The sequence below is a fragment of the Oncorhynchus keta genome, chromosome 22 (assembly GCF_023373465.1).
Source record: "Oncorhynchus keta strain PuntledgeMale-10-30-2019 chromosome 22, Oket_V2, whole genome shotgun sequence".
NCBI lineage: Eukaryota > Metazoa > Chordata > Actinopteri > Salmoniformes > Salmonidae > Oncorhynchus > Oncorhynchus keta.
Genome location: NC_068442.1, coordinates 44,819,658 through 44,835,594, shown reverse-complemented (window position 1 = coordinate 44,835,594; position 15,937 = coordinate 44,819,658). Strand labels below are relative to the sequence as shown.

The 15,937-nt window shown below is 42.3% G+C and overlaps 1 protein-coding gene across 2 annotated transcripts in view; it reads left to right on the top strand.

Annotated features, from left to right (window-relative positions):
* Positions 1-1,605: 1,605 nt before the first annotated feature.
* Positions 1,606-15,937, top strand: part of LOC118401554 (zinc finger CCCH domain-containing protein 13-like) — a 38,742-nt gene continuing 24,410 nt past the window's right edge. The window contains exons 1-3 of one of the 2 annotated variants that reach the window (XM_052475323.1): positions 1,606-1,919; positions 6,543-6,605; positions 13,431-13,560. In XM_052475323.1, coding sequence (XP_052331283.1) covers positions 1,871-1,919; positions 6,543-6,605; positions 13,431-13,560 — 242 coding nt within the window. In that variant the 5' untranslated portion in view covers positions 1,606-1,870. The remainder of the gene's footprint in view (positions 1,920-6,542; positions 6,606-13,430; positions 13,561-15,937) is intronic. The other variant, XM_052475324.1, reaches the window with a different exon arrangement.

The following is a 15,937-nucleotide window of genomic DNA, read 5'->3' as shown; positions in this document are numbered from 1 at the left end:
GAAGTCACTGCCAGATTTCTGGATTGGGCTGTGCTCAGAGTATCCTGCCTTGGCAAATCGCGCTGTTAAGACACTGATGCCCTTTGCAACCACGTACCTATGTGAGAGTGGATTCTCAGCCCTCACTAGCATGAAAACTAAATACAGGCACAGACTGTGTGTGGAAAAAGACTGAGACTCTCCAAAACAACCCAACATTTCAGAGTAATGTGCACCCTTTCCATTAACCTGTGGTAATTTATTCACAATTTTTGATGAACACATTTTTTCATTCAACTAGGTAAGTCACTTACAAACAAATTCTTATTTTTTTATATATATATATTTTTTTACCTTTATTTAACTAGGCTAGTCAGTTAAGAACAAGTTCTTATTTTCAATGACAGCCTAGGAACAGTGTGTTAACTGCCTTGTTCAGGGGCAGAATGAAATATTTTTTTACCTTGTCAGCTCAGGGATTCGATCCAGCAACCTTTCAATTACTGACCCAACGCTCTAAGCACTAGGCTACCTTCCACCCCTATGAATTAAGGTTTTATATGTAAGATGGCTAAATAAGAGCAAAATTATTGATTATTATTATTTGTACCCTGGTCCTATAAGAGCTCTTTGTCACTTCCCACGAGCCGGGTTGTGACGACAACTCACACTCATTCTTATGTTTAATAAATGTATTGTATAGTGTGTGTGTGGCAGGCTTACAATGATGACAAAAAACAACATTTGAGAGTGCGCTGACCCTGGTGCTAGAGGGGGTACGTAGCTGGAGGTTGAATGTTTGAAGGGGTACAGGACTATGAAAAGGTTTGGGAACCATTGATTTAGGGCAATTCAGACGGCTGATTGAGGACCTTTTTACTTTAATCTCCGTTTTGCTTTTCATAGTGTATTGATATGTATATTCTTTGTATTTAAAGAGTTCTTCTGTAAAATAGACCTTGGTCTCAGCATGACTCTCTGTCAAAATAAAGGTTCATTAAATAAAATAAAAACAAGGAACACTCAAAGACCAAAGATAACCATAATGCAATACCATAGCATAAAGCTATCTGGTAATAGCAACATTGATTGAACTTCCAATAAACTAAAACAATTGGCATCATCTGTCACAATCATTCTCACACACTGTAACTTGTGAGAATGCTTTGATAATTGTTATTTTTGTGTAATTTGGTCCTGCATTTAACAGGGCAAGCAACTGTGACATCCATGCAGAAATGAATTTTGTGACATGTGCTATCAGAAAACGGGCTCATGTGTCTGTGTTTTCCCCAGTGAAGATTTAAATCAAACAATTATTTTTGAAAACTGATTGAAATACAATTTGCTGGACTGGAGATGGTTCTCAAAATTGTCAATAACTATATCATTCATTACTAATGATTTATTGTTTGGTGAAAAAACAAACAAGTGATTACAACTATGTCGTGTGCAAATAAGGACATTGTTTTATGTTGATATTACACCTTCATTTTCTCTTTTGTTTTTACATAGATAAATAGCCTAATCTCCTCTATCCTCTTTCATTCGTCACATATTCAAAAGTGAATGATATGACCCGCCCTGCATCCCGTAGCTGGTCTTGAAGCAAGCCAGCAGGCTAGCTAATGAAATCCACAGCTGCAAAGGAGGAGGAAGAAGAAGAGGGAGGGTCTGTGAGAGAGAGACCCACACGAATCGGACTGGCAAAGGGAGGTTTAGAGGTGGTTAGGTAGCTACTTGATACTAATCAAAGGGACACCCGTACTAGTATTGGAATCATCAATTGGGTTTATGACAAAAAACAATAAATCAGATTCCGGTACTGTACCCTTCGGGAAATCGTGGAAGCGTAATTCAACGTGAACGGCGTTGACACCTCGCTGACATCATGGCTGAATTTAGCATCGATCAGAACAAACTGCCTGGAGTAAAAGAAGGTAACGTTTGCAAGCTAGCTACTTAGCAGCACGATGGATAAACTGTAGCTAGAGCTAGCTTCGATGGTTTACACCTGTCTGACAGGTAATATATAAATAGGTGTCAAGTACCTGCATCATATATGCTTAATCTATGTTTGTTTTGTCAAATAGCTAAACTGGCAAACTAACGTTAGCTAACGTTACACTGGGTCACTGTTAAGTATCTGGCTTTCATGTTTCTGCTAGTTAGCTAACGTTAACTGAGGACAAATAAATTCACACGTGATTCTGGAATTTGTTATGATTGTGCGAGTTTTTAACTGTCTGGCAGCTAACGTGTCAGATCGCTATCTCTGGTCTGCAGAGGTGGCAATGGATTTTCGACTTTTACTACAAACTGTCTGATTTCCCCCTGGCTAGCTAGTTATTGTATTCAATGGCATTCAGGTGGTTTGCATGTAAAGTGGTTGAGCCAGATGCTGTCACTCAATCTCTCCAGGATACGGTCTGGACATCGAAAGATGCTGTGGGCAACATCAGATCATGGTTTTGTAACGTTTCTCACCACCTGTTCTGAGCACACACTCCGTGTTCCCCTTACGGATGAATGCACAGATTGGTGGACCATGCTATATTGTCCCACCTAGCTATGTGTTGAAAAAAATATGCCATGCTAGTGTGCAAAACATTCCCAAACGAATTTCCTTTACTCACAAAGTTTCCTCAAAATGGCCTAGTTCTGGGTTGGAACAAAATGTTATTCAGAATTTGAAGAGTGGTGAGAATTGGTGAGCCCTAACTCTTGTCCAAAACAATAGCTCATAACAGCTGTTGGGATATGAGTGGACACTACAGACAGACCATAACACACTTAAAACAATCCCCTTGTTTGGATATCTTCTACAAATATCATGTTCTTGTGTATGCTTTCAATCTGCTCTGATTGGGGATGTGGAGCAGACTGTCTCTTCCTGAGGTTGGGAAACAGCTGCTCTGGTCCAACTCCATGGAATTTTTGACATGGTGGTCTGGAGGAGAGCATGATGGGAGAACGTGCCTTTCCACTGCTGTGCGACTGGCTCCATGGAACCATCCAAGTGATACATATGGTTGTTTGAGATGGTTCCAGCCCCACCCCCTATTTATTAATTTATTCCTGCTTACAAATGACAAAATGATTTATATTCATTGGGAAAATAAGAATTTATTGCCAGCCTCGGTTAACTTTTGGATGAAACAGTGTGTTATTTCTCCCAGGCCTGATCTAGGCCTGTTCCTAGATGTGCAACCTCAGCATGTTTCATGGTAGACACACTTTTGCTTTGCTCTTTGTCTGTGATCCACGCATGGCACTGTAGAGGGCCATGCATTGAAACATTGAGGCACATTTTAATGGAGAAATGACAATGTTCAGTAGGTTAGGTCAGTGTTAGATTGAATCTCCTGGGGAGGGGGGGTTCAATTAAGAGATTAAGCATAAGGTTGAAACGTGGTCAGTGTTAATCAACATTTATGTGAGCCTGTCTGGGGTGGGGGTTTTATGGAAATGGGACCTAATTCATCCTCTCTCACTATGACACATCCATCTATCTACCCCCTCCCTGTTCTGCCCATTCTCTATCTATTAACCCCAGTGGAGCTGCAGCTCATCCCTCCCCTGCCCAGCAGTGACATGTGTCAGGGGAGTTTGATTCACTATGGGGCTGTCTATTAATCATAGAGGCTCTGGGTTGTCTTCACATGGCACTACAGCAACTGAGAAATACTGCTGCACAGTTTGTGGACTGCTGCTTTTGTCATGAATTATGTATGATATGGATGAGGTCATCTCTGAGAACAGATTGTGGCTTGCCTTGCTGTGTGAGTTTGAACTGTGGCAGGCTCGCTAGCAGAGAGAGAGCGAGGGAGGAGAACTAGTCAAATTAAGGCCTAAATAGTCAGTGGAATAACCAAGTGCATTTACATTACATTTAAGTCATTTAGCAGACGCTCTTATCCAGAGCGACTTACAAATTGGTGCATACACCTTATGACATCCAGTGGAACAGCCACTTTACAATAGTGCATCTAAATCTTTTTAGGGGGGGTGAGAAGGATTACTTACCCCTAGGTCCTTGAGGTTTTCAGGTGTCTCCGGAAGGTGGTGATTGACTCCGCTGTCCTGGCGTCGTGAGGGAGTTTGTTCCACCATTGGGGGGCCAGAGCAGCAAACAGTTTTGACTGGGCTGAGCGGGAACTGTACTTCCTCAGTGGTAGGGAGGCGAGCAGGCCAGATGGACATAGGTCCATCTTTAGGCTATGTCCCTGAGATTGGTAGGGCTATTTGAATATTATTCGAAAGAAACATCTGACATGGTAGTCAAATTAGTCTAGATGTTAGCCACACACACTGCCAGTAACAGAGAGATACATGGTTAATTACATATTTATAATCACAGTTTTGTATCCTCCTCAAAGATGTTCACCACAGTTTTGTGCCAGTAAATGGAAAGTCACTTAATAGCATTTCCAGAATGATTCCATTCCAGTTAAACAGAAGAGGTTTAAGTACAGTTTACCCAGCCTATAAAACAGAAACCATTTTGAATGTTCATCAGCAAATATTGCCTGTGTTGCTCACCTTGAGAATGTTCTAGATGAAAACAGCCCCTACGGCAGCAGGGCTCTATCCAAGTTGATATGCTTTATTGGACTGATGGAGTTAAATGCAAAAAGACATGAGCATGTCCTTTCGAATAACCATTTTCTTGTTGGGTGTCAACTGATGGAGATGGGTTGTGGTGCATACAGGTTTATGTGAAACACACTAGAACTTCGTTTTGGTGTCTCTTTCTTTCGGTTTTGTACACCAGCTTCTAAACCGCTGAAAATACAATATTTTTGTTTATTGAAAATATATTTCACAGCGGTTTAGGTGGTTCAATGATTCTCTAGACTATTGCTTGTTTAATCACAAACTGAAATTAGGAAAACCTATATTAGAATTTTAACAACCAGGAAATGGTGGAGCGATTTTTGCATTTTTCATCGATTTTGTTATCGAAGAAACAGTCAACCGCACGAATGCCCTGCCCTCCCGTCTTCAGTCAGCTTTGATTTAATTTTTAGGGTTATGGAGGTTATTGTATTTTCACGAGTGTCTTCATCCATAACCATCACTTATACGGTAATTATCCTAAACCTAGATTAGGGTTTTCCTATGTAATCTGGTTGATCCCCTTAAATTATGAAGATTATGCTAATAGTGCTGGTCATCATATGAATATCGCATCAGCACTACTGTTAACGCTAGTTTGCATGTTGACTGGCGGATCAATTCTCCTTCAAGTGATGCCCAGGGGGAAACCTACAACGCTCATTGCCAGAGACGTACATCATCTCTGACAGACTTTCAGATTCCTTCCATGAGTTCCATTCTTCTGTCTAATTTCTGCTCCTGTGATTGTTCTTGATCTGATTGGTCTTAAGCTATGGCACTGTGCCTCTTCACAACTACTTTGCCTCCGTCTGGCAGTCTGAATGCTTTTTGACAGTGTTGTGCTGCCTGTTTGGAAGCTGCTGCCTCCATCCTCTTCCCCATAAACTAATTAAAAGGTTTGCATGTCCTCAGCAAACGGTAATGTGGTTTGAGAAGTGGCTCAACATATCCCACAGACAGCAAATACAGAGCTTTACTATTCTGACTGAGTGACATCTAAGAAGGCTAATTATAACTAACACTTTGCCATGCTGTCGTGCCTTGGAAGCTAGGACTTAATTTCTTATAAGACTTAATAACTAATTACTGGCAGTTTGTTTTTCTACATAAAAAAAAAAAAAGTAGATTTACCACAGCATGCTTAGGTAGGCCGATGGGGCCTAGCCTCATTCAAAATGAGCAAATTTGTTGAAAAAAACCAACAGAACAATCATCAGTCTTTATTTAACCCAGGGTTGCTTGCTCAACCCCACTTTCAGTTAATACTTTTCTCTTTATTTAAATCTAGACTCTTCTTTTAGGGCCCCTACTTCAGACATGGGCAAGTTCAGCTTCTCCTTTTGTCTTCTTGATCTCTGAACAGGCATCAAACAGAGAATGGCTTGTTAGTGCAGCAATTGTCCTTTTGACCACAAAAACAGGTCATGGGCTTCCCCTCTGTGGGCCTGATGTTCTGTCTGATTGTTACAACGGCCTTGACATTTCTCCAGTTGATGCTGTAGTTCAGCCCCAGTAGCTGCCACAGGTGCAAAGTGTAAGATTAGCCGTCAAGGTTAAATTGGGGGTGCTTGTGTTATTAGGGTCACAAAACCCTTGTTTAGTCTTTGGTGCTCTGTTTCTAGTGAATTTCCTGCCCTTGATCAGGGTGTATCTGTTGTTATCAGTGCTGCAGTAGAACATCATGTGTCGGTGGTGTACACAATGTCTCGTAACATGGAACAATGGTTATCAAGCTGAGTTCTTACAGTACCAACAGAAAAACAGCTTTTCAAAAGGCCTGGTCTGTTTCCATAAGAACTTCAGCTATATCGCCCCAACACAGACAACTTTAACACAGACAAAATATCGCAACGACACAGACCTAACTTCCCAAGTGTGGAGTAGTATTGGCTATTTTCATTACAAACTTTCATTTTGAAGTAACTTCCTGTCTCTGTCTACAGTTGTTCGGGATTTTGCTGTTCTGGAGGACCACTGCCTGGCCCATAACCTCCAGGAGCAGGAAAGTAAGTATACTACCACACCTGAGATGACCTGGAATCAGCTTTACTCTCCCATCCCTAATGGTTTCAGGTTGTCTTGGCTGTTCCCAAAGCAGAGCCCTCTGGATGCAGACAGTGAGCTTTGTGCACAGTAAACCTCCTCCATCGAAGTCTCCTTTACGTCTCATTATCTAGAACAGTACTATTTTAGACAAGCACATTGAGATTTCTTTGCAGCATATGGCTATTTCATGTCAACTATTCCAAGTAGCACCTTTTTTTTTTGCTTTCTTTATGGGAATACAAACTATCAAAATGTTCCATGCATTTGGAATTAGAAAAGTCTGTAATGAAAACACAAATGGTCCCGTGATGCCCCTGAAAATCTCATGTCTGACCCTAAACCTCAGCATCAGTGGTAGCAGGCCGTAAGCAGCTGCAAAACACAGCTGCTAGTCTGCAGCCACAACAATGGCACACTGGTTCTGTGGTGGCTGTTAGCGGGCTGGGCGTTTGCTCACTGTGTCTGGATCACATTATTAATGCCCGTCTGTAGTAGTACAACAAACCAGTCCGGTCTGGTCTCTCTCTGTCAGACTGGTCTAGTCTGGGTGGACGTTAGGCTAGCACAATCAGCGTAGCAGGGATTGGGGATGTCATCAGGGAAACGTTAGAGATTCTATGATTTTCCTTGAGAAACCTGTGTGTATGTTTGTGGTGTTTGTATCCCTGCATGAATTATTGATTGCGTGTTTGAGTTATGGATCTATAGCTTAAAAATCAGATTGATTTTGGTGAAAATTACAATGTATATTGTGCATCGCCTGTATCAACAAAAATATAGTGGTAAATGTTTTTGCTAAATAAGCATTGTTGTAAAATACACTGCATATCAAACAGTCAGCAATAATCTAATGCTTGTGAAGTTATACCTAGGCTAAATTTAAGCTTTCCACAACCATAAGACCCAGTAATAATTTAATTGTTTGGTCAAAATAGTTTAACCTGCTTTATTTTTTGCAATAATCCATGATCTGGTTTTCAAGTCTGTCTATGAAAATGCCCTTTTTACAAACGTAACTAGAACCATGCATAATTAAGCAATAAGGCACGAGGGTGTGTGGTGTATATGGCCAATATACGACAGCTAAGGGCTGTTCTTATGCACGATTCAATGTGGAGTACCTAGACACAGTCCTTAGCCGTGGTATATTGGCCATATATCACAAACCCCCGAGGTGCCTTATTGCTGTTATAAACTGGTTACCAATGTAATTCGAGCAGTAAAAATACATGTTTTGTTATACCCGTGGTATACGGTCTGATATACCACGGCTGTCAGCCAATCAGCATTCAGGGCTCGAACCACCCAGTTTATAATCACTAATAATGACTAACTTCTTGTAGCAGGCGTTAGGCTTTAGAACATTAACACGGATCTCATCAACAGTCTCTCAAGCCCACGTGCTGGTGATTAGCCAGCTAATCTTTTATATTTCATGTTTAGCCAGCTAATCTTTTATATTTCATGTTTAGCCAACTTGGATCTATTTTCTAGCCAACAAAGTTGAACTGTTTTAATTGTTATGAACACAACCTTCTGTTTCTCTCCAACAGTTTGAAAAGCATGTTAGCCTGTCCACTTTGTTCTGATGTTGAAATCAAGTGGCCTAATTTCTCAGAATGAGAACAAGTTGCCAATTCCATATATATTGTATATAATTGTGTTATGCTTATTGCACATTTCTAAAACACAGACTAGACAGCTAGTATAAGTGTCTTTGGTTCAGGTGCTAGTGGTACCCTCATGTGACTCACTGAGCGTTAATGGGTCTGAATCAATGTCAATTGACACTCGTTTTAGAAGTGTCTGCTCTCTGTGAAATTTGAGTAGTTGGGACATAAGGGTATCGTTAGAAAGGATATCTCTTATTATGGTAAAATAATGTCTGTGTTTTGGTGTCCATATGAACGATTCTGTTGGACCAAACCTCAAATGCAAATAGCAAGTTGAAACCGCTTGTCAGGTAGTAAGATGTGATCGCTCAACCTTGTTGGCGTGAGAGGCAGGGGGAAAGGGCTTGGTTGTGTGTAAACCATAGAGGAAGAGGTAAAGCGAGAGTGAAGTTAAAATAAAATAAGGCCAATGTGTTTCTATGGACCTAAGCTTTTCTCCTGCCTTTGGGACAACGACTCCCATTTGTTAGAGCCGTGACGTGCATCGCGTCATTATACACAGATCTCTGGGGGAAATGGGAAGGTGCAGACAAAAGAGCGAAGGAGACGACCAAACATACAACATGAGAGAAAGCGGAACTAAACTCTCCAAAAAATGGAAAACGACAAAACGCTGATTCTTGCGATTCAGGCATTCGGAATATCTCGCAAAAACATACATTTAGAATGAATCAAATTAATTCGATATGTCGCCCAGCTTAGTTTGAGTATTTTTAGATGAATGTCATCTTTAACATATCAGTTTCTTTGTGTCAGTTTGTGTGTTGTTGTGAAGCCCCTCTTCACTGTTTCACTCAAAGCCTTTTATAACGGACATGTCATCTCACTGTAATTGGCTCCCTCCCAGTATTTCTTAGCTGTTGAGGTCGAAAGGTCACAACTCAAAATAGATGAAAGCCCATGCCTCTGAGGTCAGACATAACAGGGTCTTTCTCTTTCTTGTGCAAATAACATCTCCCCGTCTTGGGGATAATGTATAAGGTCTAACACGTCAGTTATACTACGCGTTGCCATCAGCATTGTAAATCATCTTGGGGATAATGTTTAAGGTCTAAGAAGTCAGTTATACTACGCGTTGTCATCAGCATTGTGCCAGTTGCCGTTCTACCTGCTACACTGGAAACCAACCGAAATCAGTATTTTTATTTTCAAATCAATTCGAATTCTTTGGTTAAGTCAAGATGTAGCCTAGACCTATTTACAATATAGGTGAATGCATATTCAATAGGAGTGTGTGCATGCATTGAGTTATTTAAACAAAACAAAAATATAAATGCAACACTCCTCAGTTTCATCAGCTGTCCCGGTCTGGTCTCAGACGATCCCACAGGGGAAGAAGCCGGATGTGGCGGTCCTGAGCTGGCTTAGTTACACGTGGTGTGCGGTTGTGAGGCTTGATGTACGTACTGCCAAATTCTCTAAAATGACTTTGGAAGCCGCTTATAGTAGAGAAATTAACATTAAATTCTCTGGCAACAGCTCTGGTGGACATTCCTTCAGTCAGCATGTCAATAGCACGCTCCCTCAACTTGATACATCTGTGGCATTGTGTTGTGTGATAAAACTGCACATTTTAGTGGCTGTTTATTGCCCCCAACACAAGGTGCACCTGTGTAATGATCATGCTGAATCAGCTTCTTGATTATGCCACATCTGTCAGGTGGCTGGATTTATCTTGGCAAAGGAGAAATGCTCACTAACAGGAATGTAAACAAATTTGTGCATGGAATTTGCGAGAAATAAGCTGTTTGTGCATATGGACAATTTCTGTGATCTTTTATTTCAGCTCATGAAACATGGGACCAACACTTTACATGTTTTGTTTATATTTTTGTTCAGTGTAGCTTGTTTTGACAGATTTTTAATGGGGCTACAGATGGAAAAACAATCTATTTCCCTTCCATTTGTGACTTATTATAGTGATCAACAACATTAATAACCCACAAATGCTGATGCTCCAGATACTCAACTAGTCTAAAGGCCAGTTTTATTGCTTCCTTAATCAGCACAACAGTTTTCAGCTCTGCAAACATAATTGCAAAAGGGTTTTCTAATGATCAATTAGCCTTTTAAAATGATAACCTTGGATTAGCTAATACAACGTGCCATTGGAGCACAGGAGTGATGGTTGCTGGTAATGGGCCTCTGTAAGCTTATGTAGATATTCCAGCTACAATAGTAATTTACAACATTAACTATGTCTGCACTGTATTTCTGATCAATGTTATGTTATGTTCATGGACAAAAAAAATGTGCTTTTCTTTCAAAAACAAGGACATTTCTATACACACACAAGTTTGGGGTCACTTAGAAATGTCCTTGTTTTTGTGTATATATATATATATATATATATATATATATATATATATATATATATATATATATATATATATATATATATATATATATATATATATATATATATATATATATATATATATATATCAATTCATTCCCTGGTCTTTGTAGTTGAAATTCACTGCTTGACTAAGGGACCTTACAGTTATCTGTATGTGTGGGCAACAGAGATGAGGTTGTCATTGAAAAATTATATAAAATATTTTCTGGAGCCCTCGTGAAACTGCCCTCTGCCACTGGTTGATTTTTGACTAGTTGAGGGGTGAGACTTGACTGGAGCAGGGTCACTGCGTAATGAATCCAGTGGAAACTCCACCGCGTTAGGCCTATAAACTAGGGCTGATGTCTCTCCACCGCGTTAGGCCTATAAACTAGGGCTGATGTCTCTCCACCGCGTTAGGCCTATAAACTAGGGCTGATGTCTCTCCACCGCGTTAGGCCTATAAACTAGGGCGGCTGATGTCTCTCCACCGCGTTAGGCCTATAAACTAGGGCTGATGTCTCTCCACCGCGTTTAGGCCTATAAACTAGGGCTGATGTCTCTCCACCGCTTTAGGCCTATAAACTAGGGCTGATGTCTCTCCACCGCTTTAGGCCTATAAACTAGGGCTGATGTCTCTCCACCGCGTTAGGCCTATAAACTAGGGCTGATGTCTCTCCACCGCGTTAGGCCTATAAACTAGGGCGGCGGATGTCTCTCCACCGCGTTTAGGCCTATAAACTAGGGCGGCTGATGTCTCTCCACCGCGTTAGGCCTATAAACTAGGGCGGCTGATGTCTCTCCACCGCGTTAGGCCTATAAACTAGGGCGGCTGATGTCTCTCCACCGCGGTTAGGCCTATAAACTAGGGCGGCGGATGTCTCTCCACCGCGGTTAGGCCTATAAACTAGGGCGGCGGATGTCTCTCCACCGCGTTAGGCCTATAAACTAGGGCGGCGGATGTCTCTCCACCGCGTTAGGCCTATAAACTAGGGCGGCGGATGTCTCTCCACCGCGTTAGGCCTATAAACTAGGGCGGCGGATGTCTCTCCACCGCGTTAGGCCTATAAACTAGGGCGGCGGATGTCTCTCCACCGCGTTAGGCCTATAAACTAGGGCGGCGGATGTCTCTCCACCGCGTTAGGCCTATAAACTAGGGCGGCTGATGTCTCTCCACCGCGTTAGGCCTATAAACTAGGGCGGCTGATGTCTCTCCACAGCGTTAGGCCTATAAACTAGGGCGGCTGATGTCTCTCCACCGCGTTAGGCCTATAAACTAGGGCGGCTGTCTCTCCACAGCGTTAGGCCTATAAACTAGGGCGGCTGATGTCTCTCCACCGCGTTAGGCCTATAAACTAGGGCGGCTGATGTCTCTCCACCGCGTTAGGCCTATAAACTAGGGCGGCTGATGTCTCTCCACCGCGTTAGGCCTATAAACTAGGGCGGCTGATGTCTCTCCACCGCGTTAGGCCTATAAACTAGGGCGGCTGATGTCTCTCCACCGCGTTAGGCCTATAAACTAGGGCGGCTGATGTCTCTCCACCGCGTTAGGCCTATAAACTAGGGCGGCTGATGTCTCTCCACCGCGTTAGGCCTATAAACTAGGGCGGCTGATGTCTCTCCACCGCGTTAGGCCTATAAACTAGGGCGGCTGATGTCTCTCCACCGCGTTAGGCCTATAAACTAGGGCGGCTGATGTCTCTCCACCGCGTTAGGCCTATAAACTAGGGCGGCTGATGTCTCTCCACCGCGTTAGGCCTATAAACGAGGGTCTTGTTAAGCCTCAATGATTTCATGTATTGTCCAGCATCACTGTCTCATGCGTTCTGTTGCACTCACATTGTCCAATGCTGTCTGGCCCTTTAGGATGCCAGCCGCAGAGAACTGGAGCAATTAGTCCGTTCAGAAACTTCTGAGGCTACGCCAAGGTTGAGTAAACACGAAACCTTTATCTTGAGTTCCTAGAAATACGGCCAACAGAAATGTGTTTTCCCCCAGAGAAAAGAACAGCATTGAACATAACCAAATATATTGTTTTCTGACGTTGTATGTTTGCCCTCAATTTCGTGTGGCACCGAAAACCCACTGCACAACCGATCAGCGTCGTCCTATAATCGATATGTCAGCCTATTGGTTTCCTTCATATAGCTGTGATTCACAGCCCCCCCCCCCCTGTTGTCGTCTCGCAATCTCAGAGTAGGAACGTATGGAGCCTCTAGTAAATTGTAGCCTAATTTGGTACTTTTCACTTGGAACCTACCAGTGGATAAATAACCAGTCCAGTGGAGCTGAATGAGTAGCAAGGGATTGAGTGATGCTCCTTTGAGCTGGTAGAGCGTCAGCAACGAGGATTTACAACCTTCCTTGTCCAGCTCTTTGGTCTGTCTCATCCAAGGGGGCCAGCCTTGGAATGGCAACTCCTGGGCTAGTTTGTCATGTCCTGACTCACTGAGCTTGGCTCTGTAACTTCAGGGCTGAAGCGTCCGTGTTTATATCCCTTGTCTCCTCCACAGTGTACACTACTAAACATGCTACTTGTCCTGTCAAAATGGATATCCAAATTTATGTTAGAAATCAACACCCTCTCGGCTCCAGTACTTGCATCCGAGACCTGCGGTTTAAAAGTCACCAAAGCAAATTAAACTGGAGGGTTGTGAATGTTGTCCATTTGGTTCCTCAGCATTGTGGGTTGGCCGGATGACCTGTGAGAGAGTGAAGAAGAGGGTGTGTACTGATTCTGAGTGCTGTGTTTGTTGCTGTGTTTGTCCCCGCAGTCGAGAGCCACTTGGCTTCCAACGTCCACAAGAGCCGTCTGGTGCAGCAGGACGTAGCATTGGCCAAGCAGCTGCAGGAGGAGGAGGACCGGAGGGCCAAGGCCAAGGCCCACAGACAGCACAGAGACATGTGAGTGAGATCATATTAACCACATCATTCCACCACACAATATTCAGTGTGCTCTAGAGATAGCGAAGGGTACGTCATGGAGACTCACAATCTAACTCACACCTTAACCTTAAATATGGAGACCGCATAACTAGTGTGTTTGATTGTGAGTTTCCCTGAACTACCCTCTAGAGCCTAGGGTAGTACACTAAGTCATACCGTATTTTTACTATATACCGGTATTGCTGCATGGCCCTGTTTTGGGTTTTTACTTTACCTTCGATAATGGTATTTGTTAAAGCGTAACGTACATTTTTATAATTTAATCTGCTACTTAAGTCCACTCACTCACTCTCACACACACACATATTACTGCACCTGTACATAGCCCACCTATAATTTAGCCCAAACAACTACCTCTTTCCCTACTGTATTTAATTAATGTATTTATTTTGCTCCTTTGCACCCCATTTTTATTTCTACTTTGCACATTCTTCCATCGCAAATCTACCATTCTAGTGTTTTACTTGCTATATTGTATTTACTTTGCCACCATGGCCTTTTTTTGCCTTTACCTCCCTTCTCACCTCATTTGCTCACATCGTATATAGACTTGTTTATACTGTATTAATGACTGTTTGTTTTACTCCATGTGTAACTCTGTGTCGTTGTATGTGTCAAACTGCTTTGCTTTATCTTGGCCAGGTCGCAATTGTAAATGAGAACTTGTTCTCAACTTGCCTACCTGGTTAAATAAATAAATATTCCACACAGACATAGCCCCACCACTCGAGGGCATTTGTTGTATAATAACACAAGTAGTTTGTTTCTTACATCTGCAAACAGCTAGTTTGTCTTTTCTTAGCAAGTTGCCACTAAACCGTGTTAGCCGCTAATGCTAGTTAGCTGGCTAGCTAATAAATGTAGTCAGAACAAATGTAGCTAGCTATACAGCCTGATGCCAATGATGGTGTAGGCCTAAATCAGCATGTTGTTTGTGCATCAGGAAACACTGATCAACACCGGTTCATACTCAGGCACAATCGAGTGCATTCGGAAAGTATTCAGACCCCTTGACTTTTTCCAAATTTCATTACGTTACAGCCTTATTTTAAATTGTATTAAATAAAAAGATTTCCCTCACCAATCTACACACAATATCACACAATGACAAAGCCACAACAGATTTTGAGTCATTTTTGCAAATGTATTAAAAATACAACTGAAATATCACATTTACATAAGTATTCAGACCCTTTACTCAATACTTGGTTGAAGAACCTTTGGCAGCGATTACAACCTCAAGTCTTCTAGGGTATGACGCTTTACTTTTCTGCAGATCCTATTAAACTCTGCCAGGTTGGATGGGGAGCATCGCTGCACAGCTATTTTCAGGTCTCTCCAGAGATGTTCGATCGGGTTCAAGTCCGGGCTCTGGCTGGGCCACTCAAGGACATTCAGAGACTTGGCCCGAAGCCACGCCTGCGTTGTCTTGGCTGTGTGCTTAGGTTCGTTGTCCTGTTGGAAGGTGAACCTTCACCCCAGTCTAAGGTCCTGAGTGCTCTGGAGCAGGTTTTCATCAAGGATCTCTCTGTTCTTTACATTCATCTTTCTCTCGATCCTAACAAGTCTCCTAGTCCCTGCTGCTGAAAAACAACCCCACAACATGATGCTGCCACCACCATGCTTCACCGTAGTGATGATATTGGCCAGGTGATGAGCGGAGCCTGGTTTCCTCCATACTTGACACTTGGCCTTCAGGCCAAAGAGTTTAGTCTTGTTTTCATCAGACCAGAGAATCTTGTTTATCAGAGAATCCTTAAGGTGCCTTCTGGCGAACGTCAAGCGGGCTGTAATGTGCTTTTTACTGAGGAGTGGCTTCCGTCTGGCCACTTGGCCATAAAGGCCTGATGGTTGTCCTTCTGAAATGTTCTGTGGCCGGCTCTAGGAAGAGTCCTCATATAGACAGGTGTGTGCCTTTCCAAACCATGTCCAATCATTTGAATTTACCTCGGGTGGACTCCAATCAAGTTGTAAAAACGTCTTGATGATGATCAATGGAAACAGGATGCATCTGAGCTCAATTTCGAGTCTCATAGCAAAGGGTCTTAATACTTATGTAAATAAGGTTTTTCTGTTTTATTTTTCATGCGTGTGCAAACATTTCAAATAAACTTTTCGCTTTGTCTTTATGGGATATTGTGTGCAAACTGATGAAACTGTAATTCAATCCATTTTAGAATAGGGCTGTAACATAACAACAAGTGGAAACAGTGAAGGGGTCTGAATACTTTTGTTCAAAAGGAAAATGCTATTGCAACCTCTTTGCAATAAGGAATTGAGACCAAAAGCTCGAAGTTAAGTGTTTATTACCAAGGATACAGTCAGCTGAGTGCAT